The sequence below is a fragment of the Malaclemys terrapin genome, chromosome 4 (genome assembly GCF_027887155.1).
Source record: "Malaclemys terrapin pileata isolate rMalTer1 chromosome 4, rMalTer1.hap1, whole genome shotgun sequence".
In the NCBI taxonomy this organism is placed as follows: Eukaryota; Metazoa; Chordata; order Testudines; family Emydidae; genus Malaclemys; species Malaclemys terrapin.
In genome coordinates this window covers 60,282,049-60,298,664 of record NC_071508.1, presented here as the reverse complement: position 1 = coordinate 60,298,664, position 16,616 = coordinate 60,282,049, and the positions used below count along the sequence as shown (strand labels likewise).

The 16,616-nt window shown below is 38.2% G+C and overlaps 1 protein-coding gene across 1 annotated transcript in view; it reads left to right on the top strand.

Annotated features, from left to right (window-relative positions):
* Positions 1–16,616, top strand: part of SPON1 (spondin 1) — a 329,873-nt gene that overhangs the window by 104,205 nt on the left and 209,052 nt on the right. The window contains exon 6 of the mRNA XM_054025147.1: positions 9,855–10,003. Within this exon, the coding sequence (XP_053881122.1) occupies positions 9,855–10,003 (149 nt within the window). The remainder of the gene's footprint in view (positions 1–9,854; positions 10,004–16,616) is intronic.

Sequence of the window (16,616 nt, the reverse complement as noted above, 5' to 3'; positions counted from 1 at the left end):
AATGTGGGGTTCCTTCCAGAGAAGGTGAGTTTCCTTGGGTTTTTTTTTTAAGAGAATCACTAACAGGATAAGAGCAGTTTGGGGGAGTGAAATAAGGTATCCATTCACATGGGTGTGAGAGATCCATGAGGGTGAATTGGAGAGTGCGGAAAATTTTGTGGGTTTTCAAGAAGCTTAGGGCAGGTAATGTTTTTCAGTCTGCTCTGAAGGTCTTAATTTGGGTATGTAGCTGGGGCAGCTGCTTCCCTTCAATAGAAACTTTTCAGTAGGTAAGAAGCTTGAGTGATATTATGGCTCAGTAGACTTAGGGTGGGCTTGAGTTGTGGGGGCTTAATGTCTTTTGGACCTGGTCATGGCATTTAGGGAAGAGACTCCTTGGAAGACATGGGCCACTGTGATAAATGAAGGGAGCAGTAGCTCCATTTTATGGACACCTAGCCAGCCAGTAGCTATAAAATCCCTCTTAGTAGCTGTTCTCTAATTGCTCTACATGTAAAGGGTTAAAAAGTAAGAATCTTTGGGCCAGGTATGAAAAATCCTTGGTATCAGACCAGGAAGAGCTGAGAAAGAAAACAAAAGGAAATCAGCTGTTGCCACCCGCTAATTAAACAACATGTGCACAAAGCTCTTAAGACACAGAAATTCAATTCTGTTCTTAAAAGAGGTAAATTTTATTAATAAAAAAAGAGAAAGAAAATATATCTGGGAACTCAGGCTATTGCTAGATTTTAAAAGAGCAAGTACAAGGATTAAGCACCAAGAATAGCTTTCTTGAGGTCCAGTTTACAGGTTACAAGCAAAACAAAAGCACATGGGGTTAGCATAGAGGAGTCCACAAGCCGTAAAGAAATAAAAAGAGATAAACCTAATTTCCTAGACATTTCCTGATCTACTTACATATCTGGGGTTTCAAATTAGTAGTTTCTAGGTATGATAGCAAGGATTTTTCATACCTGGCCCAAAGCTTCTTACAGCATAACTGTTGCCCTGTCTGCCTCTCCCTGGGAGAACAACAACAGACAGATAAAAGGGGAGTCTTTGTTCAAGTTTAAAAAGTTCTAGCCTTCCCATTGGCTCTTTTGGCCAGGTGCCCACTCACTTCCTTTTACTTATGCATAGCAGTGAGACTTTTTAACCCTTTATAGGTAGAGCAATTAGAGAACAGCTATTAAGAGGGATTTTATAGCTACTGGCTGGCTGGTTGTCCATAAAAGGGAGCTAACCCCCCTTCATTTATCACAGCCACTAATGAGTAATGTATTATATCAACCTTACTGGCCATGTCAGATAATTTTCTCAGGAATGCAGGGTGTCAATGACCTTGCTCATATTGAAAGTGTTGAATACAAAGTCAATGACTATAATGTCATCACCATTCATGTGTGATTAAGGATGAGGGCTCTGCGTTCTCATGCATGACAGAAACACAGTTGGATAACACTATAGGTTCAGTAATGGCCCAGTTGGGCATTCAGTTCAACATAAACCAAATAAATGTCACAGAGATTATGTGGCTGTTTTGTATGAATCTGATTTTAAATGCAGGAAGTCTCCCACCCTAAATCTGGATATGACAGAGTATGTTACCCTTGCATACGAATCAAAGGGTGGGGATTAATTGCTGTCCAGATTGCACGGTCTGCTCAATAGAGGTCTTGCTTGAGTTGAAAGATTCTTCTCTATGGTAGCAAATTTGTGCCTAATGGGAACAGATGTGGAATCTTCTCTACTTGAGTTTCAGTATGTGCCACTCACTAAGGTACTGGAGATGCAGGGAGAACTGCAGGCTGTGACCTGTGAATTAGATCTGTGTCTCTAGTAAAGGAAAATGAGGGATTCTGAGACCATTATTGGAGCGGATTGACCATGTGTCCCTTTGGAGTTGCAAAGTGCCAGTCTGTTAAAGAAGTGATTATTAGATCCTGGGCCAAGAAACCATCTCTAGACCTTGAAGGCTCTCCAGCTGTCACCCTGTCATGAATTTTCCAGTGTGGGATAGATTATTGAGAAAGTTGTGGTGGAAACAGCTCTAGAAGCCTCTGAAGTCCTTAGACCTCCCTGATTCCAGTAAGTTTGCTTTTAGCCTTGGACAAAGTATGGAGACTATGCTGGTAGTATTGTTAAATCATCTCCTGGCAATGGCTGAAGATCATGTGGCCATGCTGAGTCTCAGATGTGTCAATTGCCTTCAGTAATGTTGCCTGTGTTTACTCATTTACAGTTTCTAGCAAAGGTCACTGAAGTCCATCTTGAGAGGCTCCATAGCTTTCTTTCTGAGATTTCAGGGGATCCTTGTTGTAATTGCTTCCTCTGTTCATTGTATTTTCCTCTATATTTTTTCTAACACCTTATTTTGAACTGCTGTTTATTTTTCTATTATTTCTAATCTCTTTTCTATTCTGTTCTGATTATTTTCCCTTGTGTTTGTTTATTTCTACTCCTTTTCCTCCCCCACTTTCTTTTTTGATTTCAGTGTTTCACCTTTAGCTCTTTTAATTTGCATTTCTTTTGTTTACTTCATTACATACTTTGATTTGTTTACTCTAACTTTCTACTCTTCCCTCTGCTTTCACTCTATGTTTGTAACTCCCTTCCTTCCTGCAGACCAAAATAAATATGCTGGGAGATTCTATTTCTTATTCACTCGATCTCTTTCCCACACACCCTTCCAGTATACACTGTAATCTTTCTTTCCATTAATCTCTCTGCCTCCTCACCACATTCTCTGTCCATCTTCCTGAGTACTCCATTTGTTACCCATTTCCCCTACAGCATCCCATCTCTCACTTACCATTGTTTCTCTCTCCCACACACACACTCAAATGCTCTCTTGCTCTTCTTCTTCTTTTTGTATATTATGGCATAACAGACTCACATTCTGAGTCTGTAACTTCCAGGTTCTGGATTTCATGACATATAATTAGTCTCTCTTTTCCCCCATAATTTAAAAAAAATTGTAATATTGCATACTTAATGGTGCCCCATTTTCTGGATGCTCTAACTAGTTATTTTAGTGTAAACTTTGCCACTTTTAGGTGCCTGAGTTTGTCATACAAAATCCCCCTATTAACATTACACTCTTTACACTGCCAGAGGATATGATTAACCATTTCTTTGACCTTGCATGTCTCACACAGCCCATCTTTGAGTTTATTAATTAAGGCCAAATTACTGTTTAAACCACAGTGTCAGGAAAGTATTTGAAGTAGAGCTACCTCACTTTTTCTCTCAGGTTCTTGCAGTACATCACCATTTTTGATTCTAGGGCAGACTTCATGAAATCTTTTCCTCCTGGTTTCTTTTATGCATACTTCCTGTTTCTCCTTTCTCAGTTCATTTTAATAAGATTTTTAAATCCCTGTTTACTTAGGAGGATCTCTGTCAATTTTTTTCACTTTTACAGTGTTTTTCTCTACTTTGTCTGCCACCTCATTTCCAGCTATCCCAGCATGTGCTGGGATCCATGCTACTTCAATGTTTACTCCCATCTGCACCAATTTTGTTGTTAGTAACAATATTTCATTAATTATATCATTTCTGCTATCAGAATTCCCATTTTTGATTGCCAGTAGGGAATATGACAAGATGACAGTGAAGGTAGGTTGCACATCCAGTATAATGCCACTGTTATCACTGCTAGCTCGGCCATCAAACGGCTACAAAATTTGATAATCTAATGGATTTCTATATTCCATGTGTTGGGACATAGAATGCTGTCCCCACTCTCCTGGTTTTCTTATCTTTAGACCCATCCATAAATATTTGGTAATGTTTCCCCACTGTATCACATAGATATTGATTTGCTGTATTTAACACATTTCACTCTCCTTTCGCCCTTTTAATTTCATTATATAGTTCCACATTTATATCATGGTGGGGGGCATGATTTTCCACCTATTGTGTGTGTTCCCATGGCTATAAATGCTCATTTCTTATAGGTATTTCTTTTGTCTTCATTCCTTTTTCCATACTTTAATCCTATTAACATAGGTATTTGGGGTTTTTTCCCTCATTTTTCCACTGAATTCCCAGTATTCTTCATATATTTGTTTAATGTTTCTATCTTCCCTGTTGACTTTTGCCCAAAAGGATAAGGCTAATAATTTTGTTCTTAACGCTAAAGGCATGTCACCAGCAGCTCTCCTCATTATTCAGAAAGAGGTTGTAAGGGAGGCACCATATGCAATGCGTGGGCTTGGTTGTGTCTAGCATCCTTAGGTTTGTTTTTGAGGCTCAAGTAAACATTTGGCATCAGTACTCAGTGACTGGTGTTATTAATGTTCTATAAAGCATTACCACTGCTTTCATATCAGTGCCTAGGTGACTCTGGAAATCTTTTTAAGTATATTGAATTTACCTTCACATTTATTTACAATATTTTCCATGTGATTCTTCCATGTTAGCTTGCTATCTAATGAGGAGGAATGTGTAGCTTTTAGCTATACCTATTTGCTGTCCATATATAGTTTACAATATTTTTTAAATTTCCTTTTAGTGAATATCATTCCTTTAGTTTTTAGAATTGAAAATTTAAAGCCCCACGTTTTCCCAGTTCATGCTTTTCCTAAATGCTTCATTGATTTGCTTCTCAGCTATTCCTTGGTTTCTGCTTTGAGCCCATATGCCACAATCATCTACGAACTTGGATATGCCTATTCCTGCACTCATCCTTTTTAGGAGCTCATTTATCATTATGTTTAATAAGATAGGACTGTTGACACTCTCCTGTCGAGTGCCATTTGCAATTGTATATATGCTAGGGTAGGCTTTCCCTATTCTGGACCTGCATAGTTCTTTTACTTAAGAAATCCTTTATTCACCTCCATATTCTTCCTTTCATGCCCATGGATGCTATTTTATGCAATAAGCCCTCTCTCTACAACATATCTTATGATTTTTCGATATCTAGGAAATCTATATATTCTTTATTTCTCCTAAATTTTTGTGCTTCCATCTTCACTCGTATTATATGATCAACTATACTCCTCCCCGTCTGAGCCAACTTTGCACATTGTCATAAGGCCATTTCTCTCTAGATATGTTGTTAATCTTTCACTCGTTTTTTGCATGGCTTTACTCATACATGACGTAAGGGCAATTGGCCTGTATGCATCAGGTCTTGCTCGCGGCTAACCTGGTTTCTACACTGGGACTACAACTGCATGTTTCCACTGCACTGGTAGCTCAGTTTTCCCCCATATACTATTGTACAGTATTAGCAGTGTTTTCAGATTCCCTTCATGCAGGTGTTTTAGCTTTTTGTTACATATGCCATTCTTACCTGGTGCAGATTTTTTGCTCTTAGCTATAGCTTTTTGAAGTTTTTAGAAGTGTTCATTTAATAACTAATATCATTTCCTTATCTTCATCCTACCTCTTTCAGTTCTCATGATTCTTCTAATTTTTTTTCCTCATGTGGATTTCTATTCTCTGATTTTCACCATTATTAACGTTGTGGAATATTTCTACTAGGGGTTCTTTGTTTTTCTTCATAAGAGCTTTCTATCCCTCATCCTGTTACAGTAAGCCCTGGTGTAGAATTGCTCTTACCAATGAATTGCTCTTACCATTCATTGTCCTAATCTGCTTATATACCTGTGATGTTTTAGCATCTTCATTTATTTTCCCATAGTACTTTCTCCAGCTTTCTTTTTTGCCTTTTTAATAGCCCTTTGTGCAATTGCTTTGTTTATCTTATATGTCATTAAGTCCTCACTATTCATTGTATTGTTTACGTTCTTATGTTTTGGTCCTTTCTTTAATTGCTTTTGTTACACTCCTCATTCCACCATGGTACTTGTTTTCTACCTTTAGGATGACCAGATAGCTATACCTAAGATAACTTTTCTGCCATCATGATTCCCTTAGTTATATTACTACTAAGTTACACAATGTCATCCCTTATACATTGTTCATTAATATTTTATTTACCTTTACTTCTAAATAGTTCCCAGATTGCTTTTTTAATATTTCAAGTAGGGGCCTTCCTCCATCCTCAACATTGCCTTTACCTTGATATTCTATAAAGATAGGGAAGTGATTATCTTCTTTATCGACTTTGCAGTGGTATTTGCTTGCTATACTACTGGACACTATTCCCAGGTCTTGACAGGAGAGATTTCCATTGGCTGCATTAAACCAAGTGGTGTACCGTCATTCAGTATTACTAAATTATTTTCATCGATAAATTGTCTAGATATTTACCATTCTTACCATTTTTTTCACTTTCCCACATTCTGTTACGGTTGTTCGTCTCCACATATAATAAATATATAGGCCTGCTGCATCTTCAATTATCTGTCAAATCCTTAATCTCCAGTTTTCCACAGGGATTGCATATAGTATATGTTCTCAAAGATGAAAATTTATTTTGCATTGGAATCTCAATAGTGTTTTACTTTATGTTTAGTTTCTTCACCTCAATTTTAAGATAAATTTAAGTTTTTCTTAATTATAAGGAAAGGTTTTCCTCACTCCCAGTTCATACTTCTCCATTTTGCCTATAGATGCCATATCCTGGGATTCCAAAATCTACTTTTTCTATTGATCTGTTTCTTGTATGCAAATTTTATCAGGTTTAGTAGCCTTATCAAGGATATTTTTATTTAGTTCCTGTCCATGTGCAATTAGGCTATGTGCATTACAAGAATAAATAGTACCATTTTTATTTATCCTTTACTATTTCCTTCTCTTAAAAAAGCATGGAGTCACTCTTCTGATAGATTGCTAACACGTAGGTACTTTTCTGCTGCTTTAACTATAATTTTCATTTTCTCTTTTTCCCTGTCTGTGATGTGCAGTTTATTACCTCAGTCATAAAAGCTATAAACCTCTTTGTCTACACATAATATGTCTTCTCCTATTTTCCCCTGTACCACTCATATCCTTTGATTTATTCTATTGTGCGTTTATCTCTTTCTCCTTACTGAGTTTCCTTTCCTATTCCCCTTTTGGTCTGAGATGCATCTTATTAGCTTGCACACATACTACGCTATTTGTAATTTTTGTTTTTTTGTATCTCTCTTGATTGCTTTGCTGCTATAGAACCGCCATATGCCACACTATACTTTCTTGAACCACAGTTGCTATGCTTTATTCTGTCCCTTCCACAAAATTGTCATAGGAGTGCTCCCCTCCAGATTAACTGCATCTAATTTTCCCTTTACATATATTTGCCACATGTCCAAACATTTGACATCTGTAGCACCTCACCAAGGGTGGAATATATGGTTTGGTTTAAAAAATGTGGTATCCTATTGTTACCCTAAAAGTTTCTCTTTTAAATGCAACAAGCACAGCTGTTCATGGCTTTCTTTCCCCTCCTCTCTCTTGCTAATGAGCGGCTTATCATCCTCTATGCTTTACTTCATCTTCTGTCATTTCGAATGACACCCCATTTATAAACTCCTCTTGTCTCCATCAGATACTTAAGCAGTTGGCAGCTTACTTTCAGTTTTCCTAGCATTTTAACCTCTAATAGTTTCCCCACTTGATCCTTGCATTTGCATTCAATTAATAGATCTCCTCCTTGTAGCTTTCTACCTCCTTCTATGTCTCCAGCACTTTTAAAAATTTACTCCGCCAATTCAGAGGGCTTATATCCCCTATCTTCACATCCTTGACTAGTCATTTCATTATTATAACAATTTTAGATTTTTCTTTTTACTCTTTCTGTCTGCTGTTTCTTCTTCTAGCTCAAGCAAGTCCACGCTTTACTTTTTTCTAACTTCTGGCCAGTCGTTCCCTCTGCTACCATTGTATTTTCCATCTCCCCGCTCTATAGTGTAGCTCAGCCAGTCAGCCTACCTTAGCCCCAGGAGCCTCGTCTGCTCCAGCCAGCCTTCCTGACTGACATCCCAGCCTCCAGCCCATTCTCTTCCCCCTCCCCCCATTTCTAGTGTCTTGGAACTCTGTGACCCATTAATCTAGTAGTCCCTTTGCTCCTTCTTCACTATCGTTTTTGTTCCAAGTCTTACATTTTCCCTCTCTCTCCCCTCACAAAGATAACAAATTGGGACAGAACCCCTGAAATCACCTTGTCCCTTCATTCCTGACTCTGGAGGACTTCCATGGTCCTCTAGAGCTATAAGAAATTAAAACAAACAAGCTGGATAAATGCAGGTGCATTGAAATTTGCTTCTTTGTTCCATTCTTATGGCTCTGTAAACATAGAGAACCCTTTGAAGAAACTGGTTTGAAACACCGGTGGTATCTGAACAATGCAAATGTGCAGAAGCACAGAGAGAACAAGTGTTAAGAGTGCCATAAAAGTGCTCCTCTTTATCATGATTTCACATGAAAAAATTTCAGCCCACTGATAAGATGGCCCTAGTGAGCAAGTTGTTATCTAGTGTAATTACTTCCTATGAAACTTTCAAAGGATTGTTCCTTTTTCTCTCTGCTTCCCTCAACTGGATATCTTTAACAAGATATTCTTCTTTAGCTTCAGTTTTCAGGGGCAAATTCTATCTATTTACCCTACACCTGAGTGTCTTAACTCCCACTCTAATTTTGCCATTCTCTTACATATTTATCTACATTTTCACTGAGATTTCAGAAGAAACATGACCAAGAGTCTACACTTGGATAGTGTAGTCTCTAGATTTAATTGTATTATACTTGTATCTCTCTGTAACAAAGTGGCTTGCCCTGAGGCTGGAGAGCCTGGGACTCAGACAAGGCTGATTATAGAATGAGCCCCACCTGAGGGGAATCAGGCAATTCCCTACAAAGAACAGATGGTGGCTGCAACAAATGGAGGATGCATAGGGAGTTATAGTAATTAGGGGAGGGAGATATTGCAGGGATGAAAGAAAACTAAAAAAGCCCTTGCAGGACTATGGCACTGGGAAGCTTGGAGGGTAAAGCCCCGTGAGCTCTGTGAAGAAGAAACCCTGACTGTGTTTTGGATTGGATGTGTGTCCCAAATAAGTGATAGAAGAAGAGCTTTGGGGTGAGAGAAAATGCCAGAGATAAGTATGGACTTTTTCTTTGTGTTTTTGTTTAATGGACTCCAGTTTGGGAGTCTGGGCTGTTGTAAACTAGTTCTGGTATTAAACTAGCCCTAGGCAGGGATACTGTTAACCAGAGAAAGTCTCTGTGGGCTCTCAAAGGGCCCTGAAGAGAGGAAAAATTGGTGGGGAGCCAGCAGAGGCACCACTTTGCTAGGGGTCTCAGTAAGCAGCAGTCTTGTTATACACACAGATGTTTCATAACCATATGAGTGTGTGTGTATGTATACAGATAGTGCACATGCAAGTGTAACCCACACACCTTCTGCATGTGGTGTTCTGGCCCGTCTAGTGGCACTGAAACACAGAGAGAGAGAGAGAGATAAAATTAGTCTGCTCTACAGCCTTAGCTAAGAGCCAGTTGGCTTTTAGCTCATGTGGTAGAGGCTCATGCACTGAGGCCCCAGGTTCAATCCCACCTGCTGACAACCGAGGTCTGTCTGTGTTTCACAAATGATGTGTGTGTGGGAGGTAATGTGTTGAATTGAGGCCTGTGAAGCTCAACAGAAATAGCTTTTAGGCAGAGTTTTCAAATAGTTTGGAAGCTGGGCCCATGGGCAAAAATGCACGTGGCACTTTCTTAATCTGAATATGCAATTACTTTAATTATGGGAACCAAAAGCCAATTAGATAATGAAATGGCAATGTGCACTTGCTAATATAGCATTTGTGCTTGCAGGTTCTAGTAACTACACGTGAAAATTAGGTGTGCAGATGCAATGCAAACACAGGGAGTGGTAGCAGGGCCTGTCTTCACCTTCTGCAGTATTGGGGCTGTTGACAGTCTGAAAGCCAGTGTGCCTATTCCCTTTTAACCAATTCTCTTTCCTTTATTATTTAAAGGACGAGCTAATCATTGGTCAGCAATCATTGGTGGTTCTCACTCCAAGAACTATGTCCTTTGGGAATATGGAGGATATGCTAGTGAAGGTGTTAAACAAGTTGCAGAGTTGGGGTCCCCAGTAAAAATGGAGGAAGAAATTCGACAACAGGTGAGTGTAATGAAAATAATTATGAATATCTTTAAGAGTAGTTTAGCTTTCACTTTGAATTGCTTGGCATTTGACATGTACAGCAATGTCATTGCACTGGCTAATTTTGAACTGAGCAAATTAGGAAGACCTTCTACTGGTACTTTTAAAAAAAAAAAAAAAAAAAAAAAAAACCCACAACCTTCAGTTCTTACACAGGCAAATATTAATGAAGCGAACCAGAAGGTCTGCCTGAGTAAGGACAAGTTACATTGTTTATGAAGTTATTGACATAGGCAAGGCTCCTATAAAGTGGAAATGTGATGTATAAAAATAAAATTCATTTTTCACTGGGTTAGTCAAGACACTTGTAATCTCTTAAAAGGAACATGTTTAAGATGGCTTTTCTAGTTAGACAATCAGTATGCCATGTGCCTGTTTTCCCTTCAGATTTTCAATTTGTATTTCATGACCATTTGTAACTTATTCTGGTGGGCAAAGCATATGCAATATTTGTAACTTCTCAAAGCTATTCAAGTTAAAAATGCTGTTTCAGCAAACCAGAAGAGCACTTGTAAATAGTAGCATTTTTGCAAGTTTGCACTAATAAAACTTGATAGATAAGGCAGTCCACTAGCATCATTAAAGGTAGAAGACTTTTTTTAACTGTATATCAATATTAGTTTTCTTCATCTGTAATGAAGTCTACTTCTTGAAATGGCTTTTAAACCGTTTATATTTTGTTACATGGGCTAGAATAAGCAACCAAGTTAAAACATTCCCTTGGATTATTTATTGTGTTTTTTAGGTATGTCCTTGCACAATTCCCTTTCTCAGGGCCCCATCACGCTAGAAACTGTGCAAACACAGAGTAGCAGATGGTCCCTGCCTTGATCAGTTTACAGTCTAGCTAGACAAGACCGATATGGGGGCGGGGGGAGGGATAGAACGCACAGAGAGAACAATATGATGGCAGCAAATGTCATTATTTTTATTTATTTTTGGGAATGGGTATAGTTATGAGAGCATCAGCTAAATGGCAAGAAAAGACCAGGGAGTGAGGAGGAAAGGGCAGAGTGGGCCTCAGGTGAAGAATGAGGGAGGGGGAGTGTGTTGGAGCAAACAGCCAATCAGCACTTGGAAGGGAAAGTCCTCCATGTCCAAAGGTACCTGCTTTGGCAGCTGCTCCTACTGGCTGTAGTTTCTAGCTGGTTCCTCTTAGCCTAGGGGAAAGACTGCATTGTGGCAGGGAGAGAGAAACAAACCACCAGTCCACATGTAGAAGTCTCCTCTAGGACAGTGAGGCATGTATGGAGACTGAGGGCAATATCTGGCCCTAAGGGCTGAATTCTATCATTTGATATATACATATGGTTCTCATTATCTTTACTGAGAGTTGTTTGTGGTTTCAGCAGCAGAGTTTTGTCCCCAGGAGTAGCCCCTATGGTTGGATTTATATTTTGTATAAAATGTGTCCTGAGTGAATCCTTTCTGATCTGGATTTAAATGTAGCTACATCTTCCGGTATCAAATGGGTGACTAGTGAGTAATTGAATTCCCATGGTCTCATGCAGCACTTTAGTTAACCTAGAAATAGTTATGTACACAGCCACAATTCCATCATTCGGATGAGATACAGTATTTCTAATGTGTTTCCTGAAGACTTTCAGGTGCCTTTATTGATGAGATTTAAAAGCCAAGTAACTAAGTAATAACTATTTATTATTGTAGTGACTAGAGGCCCCAGCCCCCTTGTGCAAGGCACTATCCAAACATATAGCACAGAGATGGCGTCTGCCCTGAAAAGTTTACAATCTAAGGTATCCTACAAACATGCATCTTCAGCAGAAGCTGATTGGTACAGTACAGTCAGCTAGTCTAATCTGTACAGATGAAAACTGGGGTGGGAAATTACTGGTCTGAATTTTTTTTTTTTTTTTTAGAAACTGCCGCTTTCAGATGCTCAGAGTGCAAACAAAATAGACTTTCTCTAATGTTTAGCTCAGAACTAGTGTGAGAATAGTGCCACTTACAACCATAGAGGTAGATTCACTCCAGCTAGTGTAGTGTAAAATCCATACAGGTTACACTCTGGCCACAAACACTCTCTGGACAGTGCTACACACTTTTTAGTATGCATTCACCCTCTGATTATGTTGGTGTAGAGAGGGCTGCACCCATCTGGTACCATCTGAAAGTGACAGGATTTGACTTTGAAAGTCCCCTATACTCTGTGTGGGTCTGTGACATGAATGCTTAAATATGTGACTGAATTTTAAAGAAGGGTAATGACAATACATAATGACTTTTTTTAATATCGGGTTTAAATATGAGTTGGATGAGCAGTTAAAGGCCATTATCGGGGGAAGTTTTCAAGGGTCAAGAAAAAGAGAGTAGATGGGATTTACTTAGAGTTTAATTGGTAACAACTCTAAACTCCAAAATATAGTACATAAAAAGATTAGGGTTAGGGCTGGCTAAAAATTCTCCAGTGAAACACTTCCCCCCCCCCCCCCCCCCCCCGATGGAAAACTAGGATTTCAATTAAAGAAAATCTTTTGAGAAGTGCCTGCTTTTTGGCAGAAAATTTCAGCTTGTTGAAAAACCAAACTCCCATAAACCAAAAACTGGGCTGAAAAATCTTTGGGCTGAAAACCAAAGATTTCAATTTGGAAATGCCACTGCTGTTCCTTATAGGAGTCTTAGTTTGGATGCCTTATGCCTTTATAGGCCAAGCTGTCTACACTACTGCATGGGTTCGATCTAAACTACGCCACTTCAGCTATGTGAATAGCGTAGCTGAAATCTACATAACAGTGTCTTCAGTGCAGTAAATTGACAGCTGACGCTCTCCCATCGACTCCACTTGCGCTTATCGTTCTGCTGGAGTACCAGAGTTGATGGGAGAGTGCTCAGCAGTCAATTTATCGCTTCTGAGACACGATAAATCAACCCCCGCTGGCTGGATTGATGCTTGCCGATCTGGTGGGTAGTGTAAACCAGCCCTATGTCTCTCATGATGTACCATGGCAGTTCAGCAGGAGGGGAGGCAATGGTGCGTTTTCTGTGTGTGGGTAGATGGCACAGAGGAATGATGGACATCTTCAGACCAGCTCTAATTAGGCCTTTTTTTAATACTTATCTGAGTGTATTGTTAGAGTTGGGAAATTAACCCTTTTTCATGCTGTTAGGCTTGAAAAATATTGCCTACGCACAGATCTGGTGCATAGTGTATTTGCATGGGACCTTGCAAAATACATAGCAATGTTTTCAGTACTTGAAAACAACAAATTGCTGCTGTGGTTTACAGTACCAAGTCCATGTGTGGTGCACATGTCAAATACAGTAATTAGAAAATTCTCTATTGCTATATCAAGGTATCTACATTCTGTAGAACTGCACTGAAAAGTCATTTTTGTGTACTCAGAATTAAAACTATGAATATAGTTACCTCACTGTCTGTAAATGAGAAGTTGTATTTGCTATAACTTTACCTTTCTGGGATGATTAAAATCACATGCTGTTGGTTAAAGGTTAATGCCCTTTAAAATTAATTGACTCTTGACTACTTCATTATATGCAGACTTTGATTACAATGGCAGTCCCTTGCAATCAGCCAGCTTTGCTCAGTCTTATTCAAATGAATGCAATGATTTAGATTACTGCTATGGACCAGTTCAAATTCTCTGCTGGTTAATTAATGCGAATAAATTTTGTGTGCCCAAAACCTTGTTAAACAACAATAAAGTAACTGATGCAATATAATTTTTACCTTAAATCTGGAATGACAAATAATGGTGTAATTAATTATGTTTAATAAATCTTTCTTATATTCCTAAAAGTTAGTTGATCTAATGGTGAGAACATAGGGCCCAATTCTGCTTCAGAGGAAATCAATGATTATCATTCCATTGATTACAATTAATTGGATCACACAGTTGTTCTGTGTCAAGCTCCTAATAAAGAGTCCAGTTGCCCGAGAAAGGATGGCAGAATTAGACCTTATTAGTCATCTGGCACTAAACCCTAAATTGTGCACTATTCACAAGTATAATGAGAAGTAGACATTCTAGTGATGCTTCAGTGATATTTAGAAATGGCAGCCTTTTCTGAATATCATCCCTTGCAGGGCAGAAGGAACTGTTTAGGTGTCCAAATTGATCCAGCTATCTAGATGTGCCAAAACTCTTCGATTAGTACTTCATACAAACAAGAACAGAGGATTGAAATAGAAACAAAGAGCTTGCTTAAGGTTTTTTCTATAATAATAATAATAATAATTTATTTATTATGAACATCAGGTAGTACATAAATCAAACAAAAAACCCTGACCTGTGATATGTCTAACTGTATTCTGTATCATCTAGGTCTCTCCTGTAGGCTTTGCTAAAAAGTTGGGGGTGGGGGAATCAAACCCTAAGTTCTCACTGAGCAAGTGAAATTTTTTTTTTTTTTAAAGTGGCTTAAATCATAGTTTCACGTGTTTCATAGGTGGTTGTTGTATTTGTTTGATTTGAAAAAGAACTGCATGATTTTAATGGGAAACTTGAAAGACTTGCAAAATTTGTTTTTAACAAGGGAACAATCCCCAGCGTCTCCTATCAGTCTAGATTAGATCATAAATCTGTGTTTTTTACTATGATGTACATTGCAAGCTTTTTTTAATTGGCTGAGCCTATTAAAAATCAGACGTTTAAAATAGCAAGAGGCTTGTAGCATATGCTAGTTTTTCAACTATTCAATGTTCACTTTTGTCAAAGACCATGCTTTATCAAAATCTGAAGATGTAAAAGTATTCTGTGAATGGAAAGCTAAGTACTAAACAAAAGGAATTTGTACTTGGTTAAGTAGATGAATTATACTTTTTTGGCTAGATAAATTTTGCTATGATTGAACATTTAAAATTGTATATGGAATAAATATTCATTTTCCTTTCAGATGTGAAAAATGTGTTGCCTTTAGTGAAATCATACTTTCTTGTTCTTGTAGTGTGGGGAAAGTGTAAATATTGGTGTCAGTTTTGCTTTCTCCTATTCAGTCATTATCTATCACAATGATAATTCTTCTTTCCAAAGAAAATTGTCCTAGTCCTCAATTTTAGCACATTAGGAGAACAGCAACAAAGGGATTCCTATTTTTTTTTCTACTTGTTAAGATGAGGTGAACAAAACTGAATACAAAATTTAAGGTGAAAATGTACCATTGATTACTATAATGGCATAATCACACTTATTCCCATGTTCATACAGCCTAAAATTGTACTAATTTTAGTCTCCACTGCACATTGAACAGATCTGTTACAGCTCTTCAAAATGATACCCAGATCATTTTCCTGAGTTTAGAACTAATTCAGACCACAATCTGCAAGCAAAACTTAAATTGCTCCAAATAGTGCCTGTTAAATTTCATCTGCCACTTTTGATCTAGATATTTAAGTCCCAAGAACTACTAGTGAATTTTGCATGTTTCCTAAAAACAAAGGATAAGGAAATAATAAAAAGAAGCTGGAATACAGCTCATTAAAGTTACATAGCTACAGCAGAGAAAAGTGGGGATGAGACAGACTGAATACATTGGGGGGAGGAAGGGACACAACAAATCTAATAAAGACGTTTAAAAGGAAAAGAATTGGATGTAGCCGTTCCTTTAGTGAGTATGTTATCACTATATTTTTCCTAACTTGGGCTCTGTGGGAATTAGAGTGGAAAGAAGCCCTGGATCTTACATGTGTTGCTTTTTCACCATTGTTGTACATGGGTGACTTGATTCTTCCCAAGAACACTGTATAAATCCAGTGAAATAGGAATATACTGGAAAATAATATGTATAATGTGTATATTGAGAGATTAAATGTATTGATGGAGTATTTTGAGACAGATCGGTTTGGGGCATAAACGGGAGTAGTGTATCAGCTTCCCTCCAACAAGCAGTTATTCGCTCCTTGCTTTACAAATCATGTGGTGTTGAATCTCACTGACTTTCACGTGTAGATAAAGGAAGGCATGCATGTGAAGTCCAGAGTTGGTAGAAGACAAAAAGGAAGGGGCAGTAAGGGCAGAGGAATGGGGGGAGAGTAGGTGGAAATGGGAACAATGAGGTAGGAATTCCCTGCTGGCTTTTTTTTTTTTTAACTTTCAGAAGGTTCAGTTCTCTAGTCACTGCGTGTCAGCCCCATAACGTGGAGCCTATTCTAGCTAGCGTATAGATATACAGGTACTTCCCATTAATGGCTGTTATAATTTGAAGGAATACCTACAGTAGACAAACCTACAATAATAGGGGCTGATATGAAATCCATTGAAGTCAATGAAAACACTCGTATTGGATCAGGGCTATAATGCATGCATCAGTCCCTTGCAATCAATGGGGGATGTGCATATCTAATGAATGCATGCACTATAACAGCAATGAATATCTGAAGTTGCCCAGAACTCAACCAGCCATTAAAATGCATGATTTTGTAATTACTATAGGTAGGTATACAGTATGATTAATGATACAGTATAGCAGAGCTTGCCAGCCTAGTCTAATTAGAAAAAAAAGAAAGTTTAAAAAAAAAAATTAAAGCGCATCTGTATTGGACTTGTATTCTCAAAATACTGAAGTCAGTCCTCTGTAGTAATGGTAGAAGTGC